The 13,227-nt window shown below is 34.2% G+C and overlaps 1 protein-coding gene across 2 annotated transcripts; it reads left to right on the top strand.

The window, feature by feature from the left end:
* Positions 1-3,530: 3,530 nt before the first annotated feature.
* Positions 3,531-12,388, top strand: LOC109799481 (Protein kinase superfamily protein). Of its 2 annotated transcripts, none has more exons than XM_083068957.1 (13): positions 3,531-4,982; positions 5,672-6,100; positions 6,331-6,434; positions 7,178-8,310; positions 8,445-8,485; positions 8,826-8,894; positions 9,290-9,390; positions 10,066-10,144; positions 10,252-10,350; positions 10,441-10,509; positions 10,849-10,898; positions 11,389-11,565; positions 11,953-12,388. In XM_083068957.1, exons 1-13 carry the CDS (start codon positions 4,536-4,538, stop codon positions 12,083-12,085), a joined length of 2,931 nt encoding a protein of 976 aa, XP_082925083.1. In that variant the 5' UTR covers positions 3,531-4,535; the 3' UTR covers positions 12,086-12,388. The 2 variants fall into 2 exon arrangements, with proteins under 2 accessions (XP_082925083.1, XP_082925084.1); XM_083068958.1 differs by having other exon boundaries at positions 4,841-4,982; positions 5,653-6,100.
* Positions 12,389-13,227: the final 839 nt, after the last annotated feature.

Genomic DNA, 13,227 nt, shown 5'->3' with positions numbered 1-13,227 from the left:
ACCAATGTTGATTGATACCATTTGAAATTAAAATGTAATAATGTCAATTAAAATAAATTGAATTTTTTAACCTTGCGTCTTTCAGAAAAAGAATATTGAGCATTTTTTTTTTTGGATTAAATTTTCATATAAATTAAAAATATAAACTTTTAATTCAATAAAAATAAATTTAGATCAATAAATTAGGAATCTAAACAATATAAACTTATATTATTATGTAAAATTTAGGTATATAACTCATTTGGGTAGACCCGGGAAGTCCAAACAAAATAGTAAGGTAAATTTACTTTTTCTTTTATAATTTCGTCATCTTAATTATGTCTCACTGGGAGGTGTTTAAAGAATTTTAGTTTGTTTTGACTAATATTTATAGGATGTGATAACATATTTTACATTAACTTTTATTGTGATATCATATAATTTTAAAATTATTTGTGCTTTAAATTATTTTTAATTGGATTGAATTAAATCATATTTAATATTGTACACTAAAATCAATACAAACTAAATTGTAATTTATTTTTATGGTTAGATTGTATAACACTATACATCTTCATTGATTATTGTTATTTTCTCTTAATAATTATGTGTTGTAGTATGTAGCAAGTATTGTTGAAAGACTTTGGGAGTTAATAAATTTCTAAATAGTTTTTAGGTATTTAGAAGGTTTCTTTAAGTATAAGTCAAGTTTAACCATGAGGGAAAGATATGTAATGTTTTTTTTTTTTAGACTAGAACCTTGTAAACTCATCTCAAAGAACTTTAGAGAGATACTAAAGAGAGGAACTTTGAGATTCTAATTCTCATTCTTCTCCTTTCTAGCTTTCTTGAGTGTGTAGAAGATCGTGACTGGGTGTTTGGGTGGTGTTTTGAAGCTCGTAGTTGAGGATCATCATCATGATGATGTGACATAGACCTTCAATATTAGCTTGGAGGCATTCTTTCTCCTCCTCCTCCTCCTCTTCTTCTTCTTCCACCTCCTCATTCACTTCGATCTTGAGATAAGAGAAACTATATTGAATTTTTGTTGAATTGTATTGCGTTAATTAGGTGCTAAATGGATGCAATGGTGTTGTTGATTTGCATAGGTTGAAGTTGATTATTAAGTTTTGATGTTTTTGGTTTTCAAGAAATAAATTTGGTGAAAAAGGATGATTTTCAATTGCATGTTGATTATGAAGTTAGATTCAAGTCATTTGAGATGCATGTTGATTGTTTGTCATTAAAAGTTATTATATTGGCTAGATTCAGATTGGATGATTGAAGTTGTGTAAGTTTTGGTACTTTTAAGGCATGCTTATGGTGAACTAGTTGGTGTTGATCAAAATGATGACTTCATGTTGAATTGTTGTTGTATGAGTCGTTGACAATGTATAGATATGTTTTGGTGCATTGCATGTGAATTTTTATGAGTTTTAGGTATAGATTGAGTCAATTCATGAATTTGCTATGTGCAAAATTCACCATCATGTCAAACACGCCTTCATGATGTCGGATGTGGCTCAAATCCGGATTGGTGGCACTGTACGTGAAGAGAGAGAATTGCTTTTGATTCAATCACAACAACCGTCAAATTGAATGACACCAAGCTTGAAGAGAAAAAATCATTTTTGCCTAGATTGACGTCCGATACTAATGGAGTGATGTCAATCATGAGTCAGGCAAAGTGGCTTCGCTTAAAATGGGGTCGGGTGTGGACTTTGCCATATCCTAGGTGTAAGAGTCCAGGAGTTCTCCACTTCATCCATGTTAGATGCAGGTTGAATGACATCATGCATGGACGAGACAAAGAACTACTTGTCTCTCAGGTGAAAGGTGTTTGACATTGGGCACAAACTTCCTTATGAAAACTTGTTGTTTGAATGATTAAGTGGTGAACATGAGTATATTAGGTGAATTTATGACGTGTTGTATATTGTGTAATATCGTGAGTTCTATAATCATTGAGTTGTGATAATACATATAGATGAATAATTGTTGAATGTTGAGATGATGATGCTGATAGTGTTTTAAGCATTTATGCATGTGTTGATTGACTTAAGAAATTAAGTTATTTTTTAAAATAAAATTAATATAAAATATTAACTATTTTTAATTATTATTATTATTATTTTACTTATTTTCGGAGCGGAAAAAAATAACCTAGGAGTTAAAAGATAGAAATGAGACAATCTTTTACCATTTTCTAGAAATAAATACCGGATTGCACCTTCATTTTTATCAAGCATGCTTGATGCTGTAGGAGACAATATGATCAACTCTGTTTTTTTCTTTCTTTTTTCTTTAATAAAAGGGTAATATAGTCTATTTCTTTTGCTAAACTACTTAGCGCATGTTTGAAAGGACATGATTTGTAGATAATGATCATGGTGAAGACAAAGTTACAATTGCTTGTGGTGGAACTCTTACGTAAAATACGTTATTTTTGAATCCCACCACAAAATTAATGCAAATATATACATCGCACTATGTATTCTATTATATTTATGATACTGATTTATGTGCGACTTTTTCCGTGTCTTTTTCTTACCATCTCACTAAGAATACTAAAAATAAAGTCAAATATAATAAAATTAGACATTTTATTGGTTAGAGATTTCAAACCAATGAGTTACATTCCGATTATTAAAGACAAAAAAATGTCTTAAAAAAATCATTATTCTTATATAATTTACATCTATAATCTTTGTCTTTAGTTCACATTTTAAAAAATTAGAAAAATATTAAATATTAGATTAGTGATATGATTAAAATAATGTATATAAGACAGAGAGACATAATTACTTTATAGATTAATTTTGTAAAATTAAGTTAAATTTAAATTTATATTTTAAAATAATATCAAAGATTATTCTTGAGTTGAAAACAAAGGAATTTAAAATCATGGTGAAAGTAAGATTAGGATCAGTTGCGGTGAAGTTTTCAAGTAAAATACATGATTTTTGATTCTTATTTTGAACTCAACACAAATCCAATTATGTCCATATGCTTTTTAAAATTAAACTCATATTTTAAAATAATATCAATACTTATTATAGGAATCGTTGTTGCCTTGTTAGAGTTATCATATAATCACTTCACTTATATTCGAGTATTGTGAGCCGTAATAACATTACTTGATTGAGTAGCATTATGTATAATTTATAGAATATGTTATAATTAGAAAAATTACTGAATCACACCTTAGGTTTGCAAAAAATGATTTTTTTAATTAAACGGCCATATTTATAAATACTAAAAAAATGTGTATTTTGTTTAAGGTAAATTAATATTTAATCATCCCTACTATATGACTCCACTAGAAGAAGGAATATTTATTGAAATAAATGGAAAAAAACTGATTCTGCAAAAGTATTAATGGTGCGTAATAGCTAAAGGTGAAATAGTACGAAGTCTAGTCGACTCTCCACCACAATGCTGTCATGCAATTTTTTAACCTATCATTTTGTGTAGCACTAGCAGTGTAGCAAACACATTTTGTTGAAAAGGGCAAAAAAAGAAGAAGGGGTAATAATGGATACCGTTATCCGCGAGTTAGTCTAGTATTGAAGTGAGCATTAAAAGAAGGGAGCAGAGTGCGGGCTACTCAAGTAGTAGATATGAGATGAGATGAGATGAGGGTGCACATGTAAGTGAGTTTTTTTTGCCACTTCCACTTGAAAGCATTTTGTCCTAACACAAAGGACAAAGATTGGGTTTGCTTGATATAGCAAAAGGTGAAACCTCAAAGCAACCACATTATTTTTTCCAACTTGTTCATTCTATATGCCATTTCTGACCAGTTCACCACAAGAACCCAACTCATGCCACCACCAGCACCACCACTTCTTTTTGGGACTCCTCAAAACACACACAAACATCGAGATAAGGAGGAGGAAGAGAAGAGAAAGCAAGTTGGTTATGTTGTGTGTTTGTTTCAATGTTTCCCAGTCCCACCACCATGTTCCCCTTTAATTTTCTCTCTGGGACTGTGAAGTACTTGTGACCCCTCTCTCTTGTCAAGTGGGTCATGCTTTGTGGCCCCTACCTCTTCCCACTTGCTCTTAGTCTCTGCTGTCTTAGCCTCTGCCCTTTAATGTTGCTGTCTTCACAACTCTCTTGTCTCTTCCATTTTTGTGCTCTGATTCCTTCCGCACACAGAAGCAAAGATCCATTCTTTCTCCATATGGGGGCTCAGTGATTTTGGTTTCCCTGCTTCCTAAAGGTGGTGAATGGTATAAAACATCTGTTTGTGTTTCTTTTGGAATATTTCAATCTTGTCTGGTTAGTAGGAGACTGCTCTAGTTCAATTCAAACCATCTGGATCGCCTTGATTTGGAAACGTGCAAAGCCTGTTGATTGGAGCTGTTTTTTGGATTGGAATATCTTGGTTTTTTGGATTAGGAGCTGTTTGCCAAAAAGGGGTTCTTTGAATAGTTTTCTAGGTACCAACAGGTCATTCTTTGAGACTCTAGAGAGATTCATGCTTGGTCAAAGAACTCAATGGAGAGGCTTCCACTTCTTTAGCATTCAGTACTCTAGCTCAAGGAAAAGATATGAAGAACATTCTTAAGAAGCTTCATATCATGTCTAATCAATCAGAAGATGCACAAGGGGTTACTTCATCAAAGAGCAACAAGTCCAGTGATGGTTCATCTTCATCCACTACCCCTAAGAAGCTTTCAAATTGGTTACATTCAGTTTCTAATAGGCAGAGTGCCAGTCCTCCTTCTCCCAACCTGGCTAGAGGAGAAAGAATGGAGCCTTATGATTCAGTGAGCAGTGGTGGTTTGGATGTTGTGTTTGATTCAGCTAGGCGTGATTCGGAGTCTAGCGCTTCGAGGGATCCTGAAGTGGAAGAGGAATATCAGATACAACTGGCCTTGGAGCTGAGTGCAAAGGAGGATCCTGAGGCTGTACAGATTGAAGCTGTTAAGCAGATCAGTTTGGGACCTTGTGACCCTGATAATACACCAGCTGAAGTTGTGGCCTACCGTTACTGGGTAAGTCACTTTGTTAGTCCTTGACTTAAAGGTTGAAGTCACGTTCTTGTTGTTGCACTCACGAGGGTGCCACCAAAACAAAAGTATCATCTATTACAAATAGAGATATGCAACGGTTAAAGAATTTCTGATGCAGAGATGGTGCTTCATTTTCATATTCTGAATGAGTGTAAAGCCTGCAGAAGAGAGGGGAGGGAGGGGGATGAAAGGAAAGGATCTTGGACTCTTTATTTGCATTTGACCTCACTCATGTAGTTTTTTTCTTTAACTTTGTTATCTGTGTGAAATGACTTGGATAGAAAATCATGATTGTTGGGAGAATTTTGCCATTATTAAATATATCCATAGCATTCTGAACAGTGCTGTTGGGTTGGAACTTAGAACTTCCAATATCACTCAGCATATTTGTTCTTGAAGTTTTATAATGGCTAATATGTATTGAAAAGGGATACTGCAGTTGCAGCTGAGATGCATTAAGTAATTGCATTTTGGACTTATATGAAAATTGGTTGACATCTTGGTATGAGATATGGGAAACTAACTTCAGAGTTAACGATGCTGAATAGATTAAGAAAATGATGCATGAAAGCTAACTTTCTTTATATCACTTAGTTACTTAACTGTACTATGTCTTACTTTATGTTCCTTTCTGACTTATCTCATATCGTAGATTTATCCGTGCTTCACAGAATTACAACGCTCTTGGTTATGATGACAAAATCTCAGATGGTTTCTATGATCTGTATGGGATCTTAACCGAGTCAACATCTGCAAGAATGCCTTCTCTTGTTGATCTGCAACGAATAACAACCCCAGATGATGTCACATGGGAAGCAGTCTTGGTCAATAGGGCTGCTGATTCCAATTTGTTGAAACTTGAACAAAAAGCCATGGAGATGGCAGCCAATTCAAGAAAGGATTTTGAAGTAAGTAATTTGGTACACAAGCTTGCAATGATTGTGGCAGACTATATGGGTGGATCAGTTGAAGATCCCGAAAGCATGTCAAGAGCATGGAGCAGTCTTAGTTACAGTCTAAAAGCAACCCTAGGTAGCATGGTTTTGCCACTTGGTTCACTGACCATTGGATTGGCTCGGCATCGTGCATTGTTATTCAAGGTACTTTTCCCCACATTCTCTTTTCTTGTTTACATTTCAATGAAGAATGGTCTGGTTGATGTAAGCCTCTAGTAACATTAATTACGGTTATATTTAAACCAAAACAGAATAACATTATATTAAGAGAATCAACAGTTGGGACTACTGTATGCTATGTGATTGTTGTCACACTCTTTTGAAAACTTCCATAATTCATGTAATAAAATTATATTGCTCTGTATTTGATGTAGGTTTTAGCTGACAGTTTGGGCATCCCATGCCGATTGGTGAAAGGACTGCAGTATATGGGTTCCGATGATGTGGCAATGAACTTTGTCAAAATTGATGATGGAAGGTAAGTACTGTTAAAGTTGTATTTTGTGGTATAGGCAAGCCAGCATAATTATTTGGTTTATATATTCTTCTGAGGTAAGATTGCTTACATCTATGTACTCTCCCTAGACTCTACTGAGTGGGAGTTCATACACTATGCCCTTTTTATAGTTCTGTCCTAATGGACATTGAAACAAGATTTTTATCCTCAAATCATTAGATTTAGAATCTATTTAGATAAACTTTTTGATTAACAGTAACACTTATAGGAGAAGAAAATAAAAAAGAAAAATGAAAAAAGCTTCTTTATAAGCTAAAACTAACTGATGCATAAATTAAGTTTTTGAATAAGTTAATATGATAGAGTTTATAAATTAGCTTATGTATAAGTTAATTTTAAGAGAAACTTATTTCACTATTCCTTCATAATTTCTTCAATAAGTGTTTTTAAAGAAGTTTATCCAAACAAATTCGTACTCGTTTTCTATTGGCAACACTCAATATGAGTAGAATATACATGAAATCTTGTTACTCGATGCTTTCTTTCAGCAATACTCATATTGTTGCACATTTGAAGTTGTGCTATATTACTAGTCTTTTGTCTAGGTTAGCCTTTCCTGTTGTATCATGTTGTCCATTTTTTCAGTTAATCATTTAATATTGCCTGTAGCTGAATATTCTCTCATTCTTTTTGTAACTTTCTTAAGTAGGAGTTGCGGAGACTTGTTATTATGTATAAGGAAGTGTGATTGATATGAATTTCAGGGAGTACATTGTTGATCTAATGGCAGCTCCTGGAACACTTATTCCATCTGATGCAACTGGATCACACATTGAGTGCGACGGATCTTCCCTTGCAGCCAGTCCTTCATCAAGAGAGCTTGATTTGTCTCGTATAGCATCGTTCAGCAGTGGGGTTGGAAGTTCATCTGAAGAAACTTCAGAGCCTGTGACTCTGGATAAGGAAAATAAATCAAAGCATTTTGCCTATGCAGGGAAAGAATCAATTGAATCAAAAAGTAACCCCTATGCAGAGAACATGACAGTGAAGGAATCCCTTAGCAGACCTAATTATCCTTATATGCATGGAAGATCTCCTTCTTGGACTGAAGGGATCAGTTCCCCTGCAGTGCGTAGAATGAAAGTCAAAGATGTTTCCCAATATATGATTGATGCTGCTAAGGAGAACCCTAACTTGGCTCAAAAACTTCATGATGTTTTACTTGAAAGTGGTGTTGTTGCACCTCCAAACTTATTTTCTGAAATTTATCATGGGCAGTTAGATACCCCAACTGAACAAAAAGATGAAAACAAACAAGAAACTAAGGCTGATGACAATCTAGTTCCTGCACGATTTTTGCCTCCTTTGCCTCAGCAGCGAGTTCATCGCAAAGCAACTCCTATCAGTCAGCTGGAGCATTCTAAGCCTGTAGATGGCTTAGGAATTGGCCTTCCTTTTGATGCAGGAGAAGCTGCTGGACAGCACTTATCATCTCAGGCAGAAGCAACTCAGGTAAAGTATGGGAAAAATGTCCCAGTTGCGGCGGCTGCAGCAGCCGCCGCTGCGGTTGTCGCATCTTCTATGGTAGTTGCTGTGACAAAGTCGAACAATGACTCGAATATTGAGATTCCTGTAGCAGCAGCTGCTACTGCTACTGCTGCAGCTGTTGTAGCAACCACTGCTGCTGTCAATAAGCAGTATGAGCAGGGCCGTTGGAGTGATGGTGATGAGCCAAAGGGTAGTGGTGATGGAGAGCACAATGCTATAGGAGAAAACTCGGAAGGCGAGAGAAAATCTGATAGATCAGTAAGTAATGACAGCACAAAATCTGATGATGATGTTGCCGAGTATGATATTCCATGGGAGGAAATTGCGATGGGAGAGCGCATTGGACTTGGTATTAACTGTACATTGTTCTATATTACATTTTTCTGTTAGACAGTGCTACTGTGTATAGGAGTTCTTTTTTTACTGTCTGGTGTTCCGTAGAAAAACTCAATTGCAACTGTGTGGCTTGTATTTGGCATGCAGGATCATATGGGGAAGTGTACCGTGGTGATTGGCATGGGACTGTGAGTATCATATCTTCATCAACCTAACCCATTGTATTATTTATTATACTACATATGTTTTTCATCTTTCTTTCATTATTCATTTGGTTATTTTTGTTCGCAATAAAATGTGAACCTTTTAAGGCTCCACTGATGCAATTGCACCTTTGTATGTGCAATTGCACCTTTGTATGTGCAAGTGCAACAATTTATAAAATGTAATTTTGTTACCTCTCATTTATGTTGTCACATGTCTATATATATATATATATATATATGTATGTATAAGGGTGGTTTTCTATTACATTGTAGATTATAGATTTTTTATATTTACCGCATGTTTCCTGTCTTTGCTTTACAGGAAGTAGCCGTAAAGAAGTTTCTATATCAAGATATCTCTGGTGAATCACTTGAAGAATTCAAAAGTGAGGTACATCCCACCTCTACTTCCCCGCGGTTTTCTTCTTTTGATATTTCTTCTTTTTTGCCTTTTCTATTTTATTTTTGCTCTCAATTGACTAATGATTCCATTGAGAGCAAAAATTATAGCTAGGTCTGGTGAAGTGATAAACCAATAGAGGCTTTAGTGTCTTATTGAGATAAGTGGATCAAATGGAAGATAGTTTGATCAAGTCGTTTCTTTTAATTTTTCTAATTTTTGGATCAAAATTTATCAATTCAAAATATTATCGAAAATATTTTTGGTTCAATTCTGCAGAGATTATGTAATATTAGTTGTTTTTGGTTTCCCACCATGTTTACATATCTACACGGTTCCCTGTTCAATGATGGAAGTGCTTATTTAATATATATAAATTGCTTTAGGTCCAAATAATGAGAAGACTTAGGCATCCAAATGTTGTTCTCTTCATGGGAGCTGTAACTCGGCCTCCAAATCTGTCGATTGTTACTGAATTTCTTCCTAGGTAACTTGAATTTCTTCATCTCCTGAGCTTAATGAGACTGATTATTGTGTATTTGAAAATTTTCAAAAGTTGATATTTACTTGCACTACCACTATAATTAATGAAATAGACAAATAGTTGTAACTGTTCTATTAGACAAAAGAATAATGCTACATCTTCAAAAAATGCTTTCTGAAGCTTTAGCGAATGATGTGGCATATTCTGTGGGAAGAAAAAAATGCCCATTTGATGGTGGAAACCACTATAATTTTTTTGGTAAAATGGCATTTGAACCTCTCTTTTCTATCTTAATAAGTCTTTGATTATATACACAAAATTAGCAGTACTCTGAAATGAATTTAGTGTATCATGTTCATAAAATATTTATGATTGTGCTTCATACCATTTTCTAATATATGAATGCTGTTGCTGTGAGCTGAAACTGTAGGTTTAAATGCATTTAGTGTATCGTGTTCATAAATATTTGTGATTATGCTCCATACCATGTTCTAATATATGAATGCTGTGAACTGAAACTGTAGGTATCTATTTGCAACTTATACTGATGTTTGCTAGAATAATAACTTAAGAAGTCAGAAATTTTAGATAACCATACTCAAGGTTGTTTATTCTATTTGATTAATGTCTTTTTCGAGTTTGATTCTTCAAATACTGAGATGAGATAATCTTTTGCAGGGGGAGTTTGTATAGATTAATTCACCGACCTAACAATCAATTGGATGAGCGAAGGCGGTTGCGGATGGCCCTTGATGCTGTAAGGATTTAGTTGTCTTTAAGTGTAATGCAGCTTCATTCAGCAAATTATTGCTGTAATGACCAGTGGATGTCATGATATAACCTGTCTCTCTTTTGGCTATTCAGGCTCGAGGGATGAACTATCTGCACAACTCCACTCCAGTGATAGTGCATCGTGATTTGAAGTCCCCAAATCTTCTTGTTGATAAAAACTGGGTTGTAAAGGTGTGCTAATTGAATCTCGTGATTAATGTCCCTTAATAGCGCTGTAAGTGCTATTTGTTGATAGGTTATCACTTTTTTCCTGTTGAATAGGTTTGCGATTTTGGCTTATCACGAATGAAGCATAGTACATTCCTTTCTTCCAGATCAACTGCAGGAACAGTAAGCTATCACAATTTTTATTTCCTTAGTGAAACAGCTATTGTAAAATCTGTTCCTTTTAAATGAAATTATTGCTAATACACATATGTTTACTCACAAATTCAGGCACTTGGTATATCTTTTAACTAATAACTACTTTTGAAAGGCCAAGAATTTTCTTCCTAATAAATTTTGAAACTACTTTCTGTTGCCTTTTGGTTGTGGTTTTGAAGCTCTGAATTTAGGCATTGTTTGACATCCATTTTCTTGCATTATCATTCTGTTATCTGCATTGATGAAAGACAGCCTACAACGAATTGGATATACTAGTACTTCACTTATGTGTATAATATGTTTCAGGCTGAGTGGATGGCTCCAGAAGTGTTGAGAAATGAACTTTCAGATGAAAAGTAAGCTTTGTTATTCTTGGTATTTGTTATTTTGCTGGTGGGACAGGAAGGTGTGGTGAAAACCCTTCCCTTCTTGCCACTCTTTATTTAACATTTCCATAAAATGAATGAGTAGCACATCGCGCTTGCAAATATTTTATGTAGATTTCATTAGTTTAATAGGTAGGCAGGACAAACTAGTTATTGCTAGCATATTCTAAATATCAACAGACAAATTTATGAACTTATATTAAGTGCATGTTTGGTTCAGCTTATTTTGAAGAAATAGTCATTTATCTTTGTTAGTTTCTTTTTGTAATTAAGTCTCAATGGCGTCTTTGTTCTATGTAATTAAGTTCCTTCATTTATCAACCCAAAGAGAAGCTTGGTTACTTGGTGGAATCTCCGGAATCTATAGTTTCAGGGAAAACAAAACAATGTTCTATCATTGGCTATAACACTTTTTAAAACCTAATGCTTTTATGATAACAAATTGTGACTCTTTTTCTAGGTGTGATGTTTTTAGCTATGGGGTCATACTATGGGAGCTCTGTACTTTGAGACAACCCTGGGGAGGAATGAATCCAATGCAAGTTGTTGGTGCTGTGGGTTTCCAACATCGCCGTCTTGACATTCCAGATGATGTAGACCCTGCCATTGCAGATATTATCAGACAGTGCTGGCAGACGTGAGTGTATTTTTAATCATTTGGTCCTTCCATTCTGAACTGTGAACCAAATATGTTATACTGTTCTATTGAACCAAATAGAATAGTGACAAATTGTTGCCACAGTCTAAGAAATTGTTCTTATTCTGTTTAGGCTGTTTAATGTTTTACAACTGTAAGGTAAATTTCTCACGAAGTTTACATGGTGGAACAGTATGAGATATAACATGATCATATGTTTTCTTTCAAATATGAATGTGATCTTTTAAAGGGTATAAACATGTTTTATGGTTGTGTATATGGTGTATTTCTTAGTTATTGCATGTAAAAAATATATGCGTTCTGAAAGAATTTCTTTCTACAATAAGATGTATGACTGACTGGATATGCTACTTTTCTGTATTATAGCGATCCAAAGTTGAGGCCTACATTTGCTGAAATCATGGCTGCTCTGAAGCCGTTGCAGAAGCCAATTACTGTTTCTCAAGTGCACAGACCAAGTGCTCAGTCATCCCGAGTTGCTGAAGACCCTGCAGGATAGGAGACAATTATACTACTAACATTTTGTTTTTCATTTTACTGCTAAAAATGTGAGGGCAAGTTGTAGAGTATTTACCATTTGAGATTGACAAAAGTGATTGGTTAAAGACCATCCGCTAACTTACATTCTCATTCAAGATTTCACTCCTTCTGTTCCTTTGTTTTTGTCCCATTTGTTTGTACAAAATTCTTTGGAAAATGTTGTAATCAGTTTGTTGTCCATATATAGTTATGGAAAGTTGCAGCTGTAATTTGAACAGAAGAAAAAGGATTAACGTTAATTGAAAATTGCTTGCTGCTGTAATTAGTGACCATGTAAATTGGGTAAATGTATTCAATTTTCTTGAGCCATGCGATTTCGTTTTAAAATATTATTCTATAGATATTCTCAAACGGCGTAGGCGCTGTATTTAAGTGTAGTTGGTCTCACTTTGCCCATTTACTATAACCCATTGGTTGATCCATCAATCGGTGTAGTTTATATTTATTGAATATATATAGGTTGCTGATTAGCTTCTTCCTTTCGCAAGTGCAGAAAGCAGAATATTATTCGTTTAAAAATATAAAGAGCAAGACTTCATATTATTCTCTTTTAATTTGCTGAAGAGTATGATAAGAACAAGTAATCAACAATTAAATTAACATTGAAAAAAAAATGCAAATAGATATGCATGGGGAAGAGCAAATGGGATTCCAACCTCCTGCCACGGTATAGATGATGTACAACTTGCCTTAATTGCGGTCACTTCTAGCATGTTCTAATTGTAGTCGCTTATCAATTATCAATAAGATTGATAAATAACGGAGTTTTTTTTTAGCACACAGATAAAAGTTCGATTCTTAATTGTGGTTATGATTATGAAGAGGACTTTGTTTAAAGAAAAAAACTTCAATAATATTTACCTTTCTAAAAAAATTAGTCTCCAACTATCTGATAGAAGATATCTTTGGTGAAAATAAAATTGTAATATTTTTTTTAACATATTTATTGTGTTTGGTTGTGAAGTGTATTTAATCTCACGTTAATTAAAGATATGACCAATGTAATTGTAGTAAAATTTGTCCATTTTTTCTTTAGTTTTGAATAATTGAATTAGAACTGTTACAAATTAGCTGATCCAAAATCAATTGTTGGTCCACTCG

The sequence above is a fragment of the Cajanus cajan genome, chromosome 2 (genome assembly GCF_000230855.2).
Source record: "Cajanus cajan strain Asha chromosome 2, NIPB_CcT2T_4, whole genome shotgun sequence".
Taxonomy (NCBI): Eukaryota; Viridiplantae; Streptophyta; class Magnoliopsida; order Fabales; family Fabaceae; genus Cajanus; species Cajanus cajan.
The sequence above is the reverse complement of the archived record's forward strand: the minus strand, read 5'-3'. Positions and strand labels throughout refer to the sequence as shown.

Coding starts and splice junctions, on each gene's coding strand:
- LOC109799481 (XM_083068957.1), top strand. CDS start 4,536: ATGAAGAACATTCTTAAGAAGCTTCATATCATGTCTAATCAATCAGAA. Junction 9,391..10,065: donor GTTACTGAATTTCTTCCTAG/GTAACTTGAATT, acceptor AATCTTTTGCAG/GGGGAGTTTGTATAGATTAA. Junction 10,145..10,251: donor TGCGGATGGCCCTTGATGCT/GTAAGGATTTAG, acceptor TTGGCTATTCAG/GCTCGAGGGATGAACTATCT.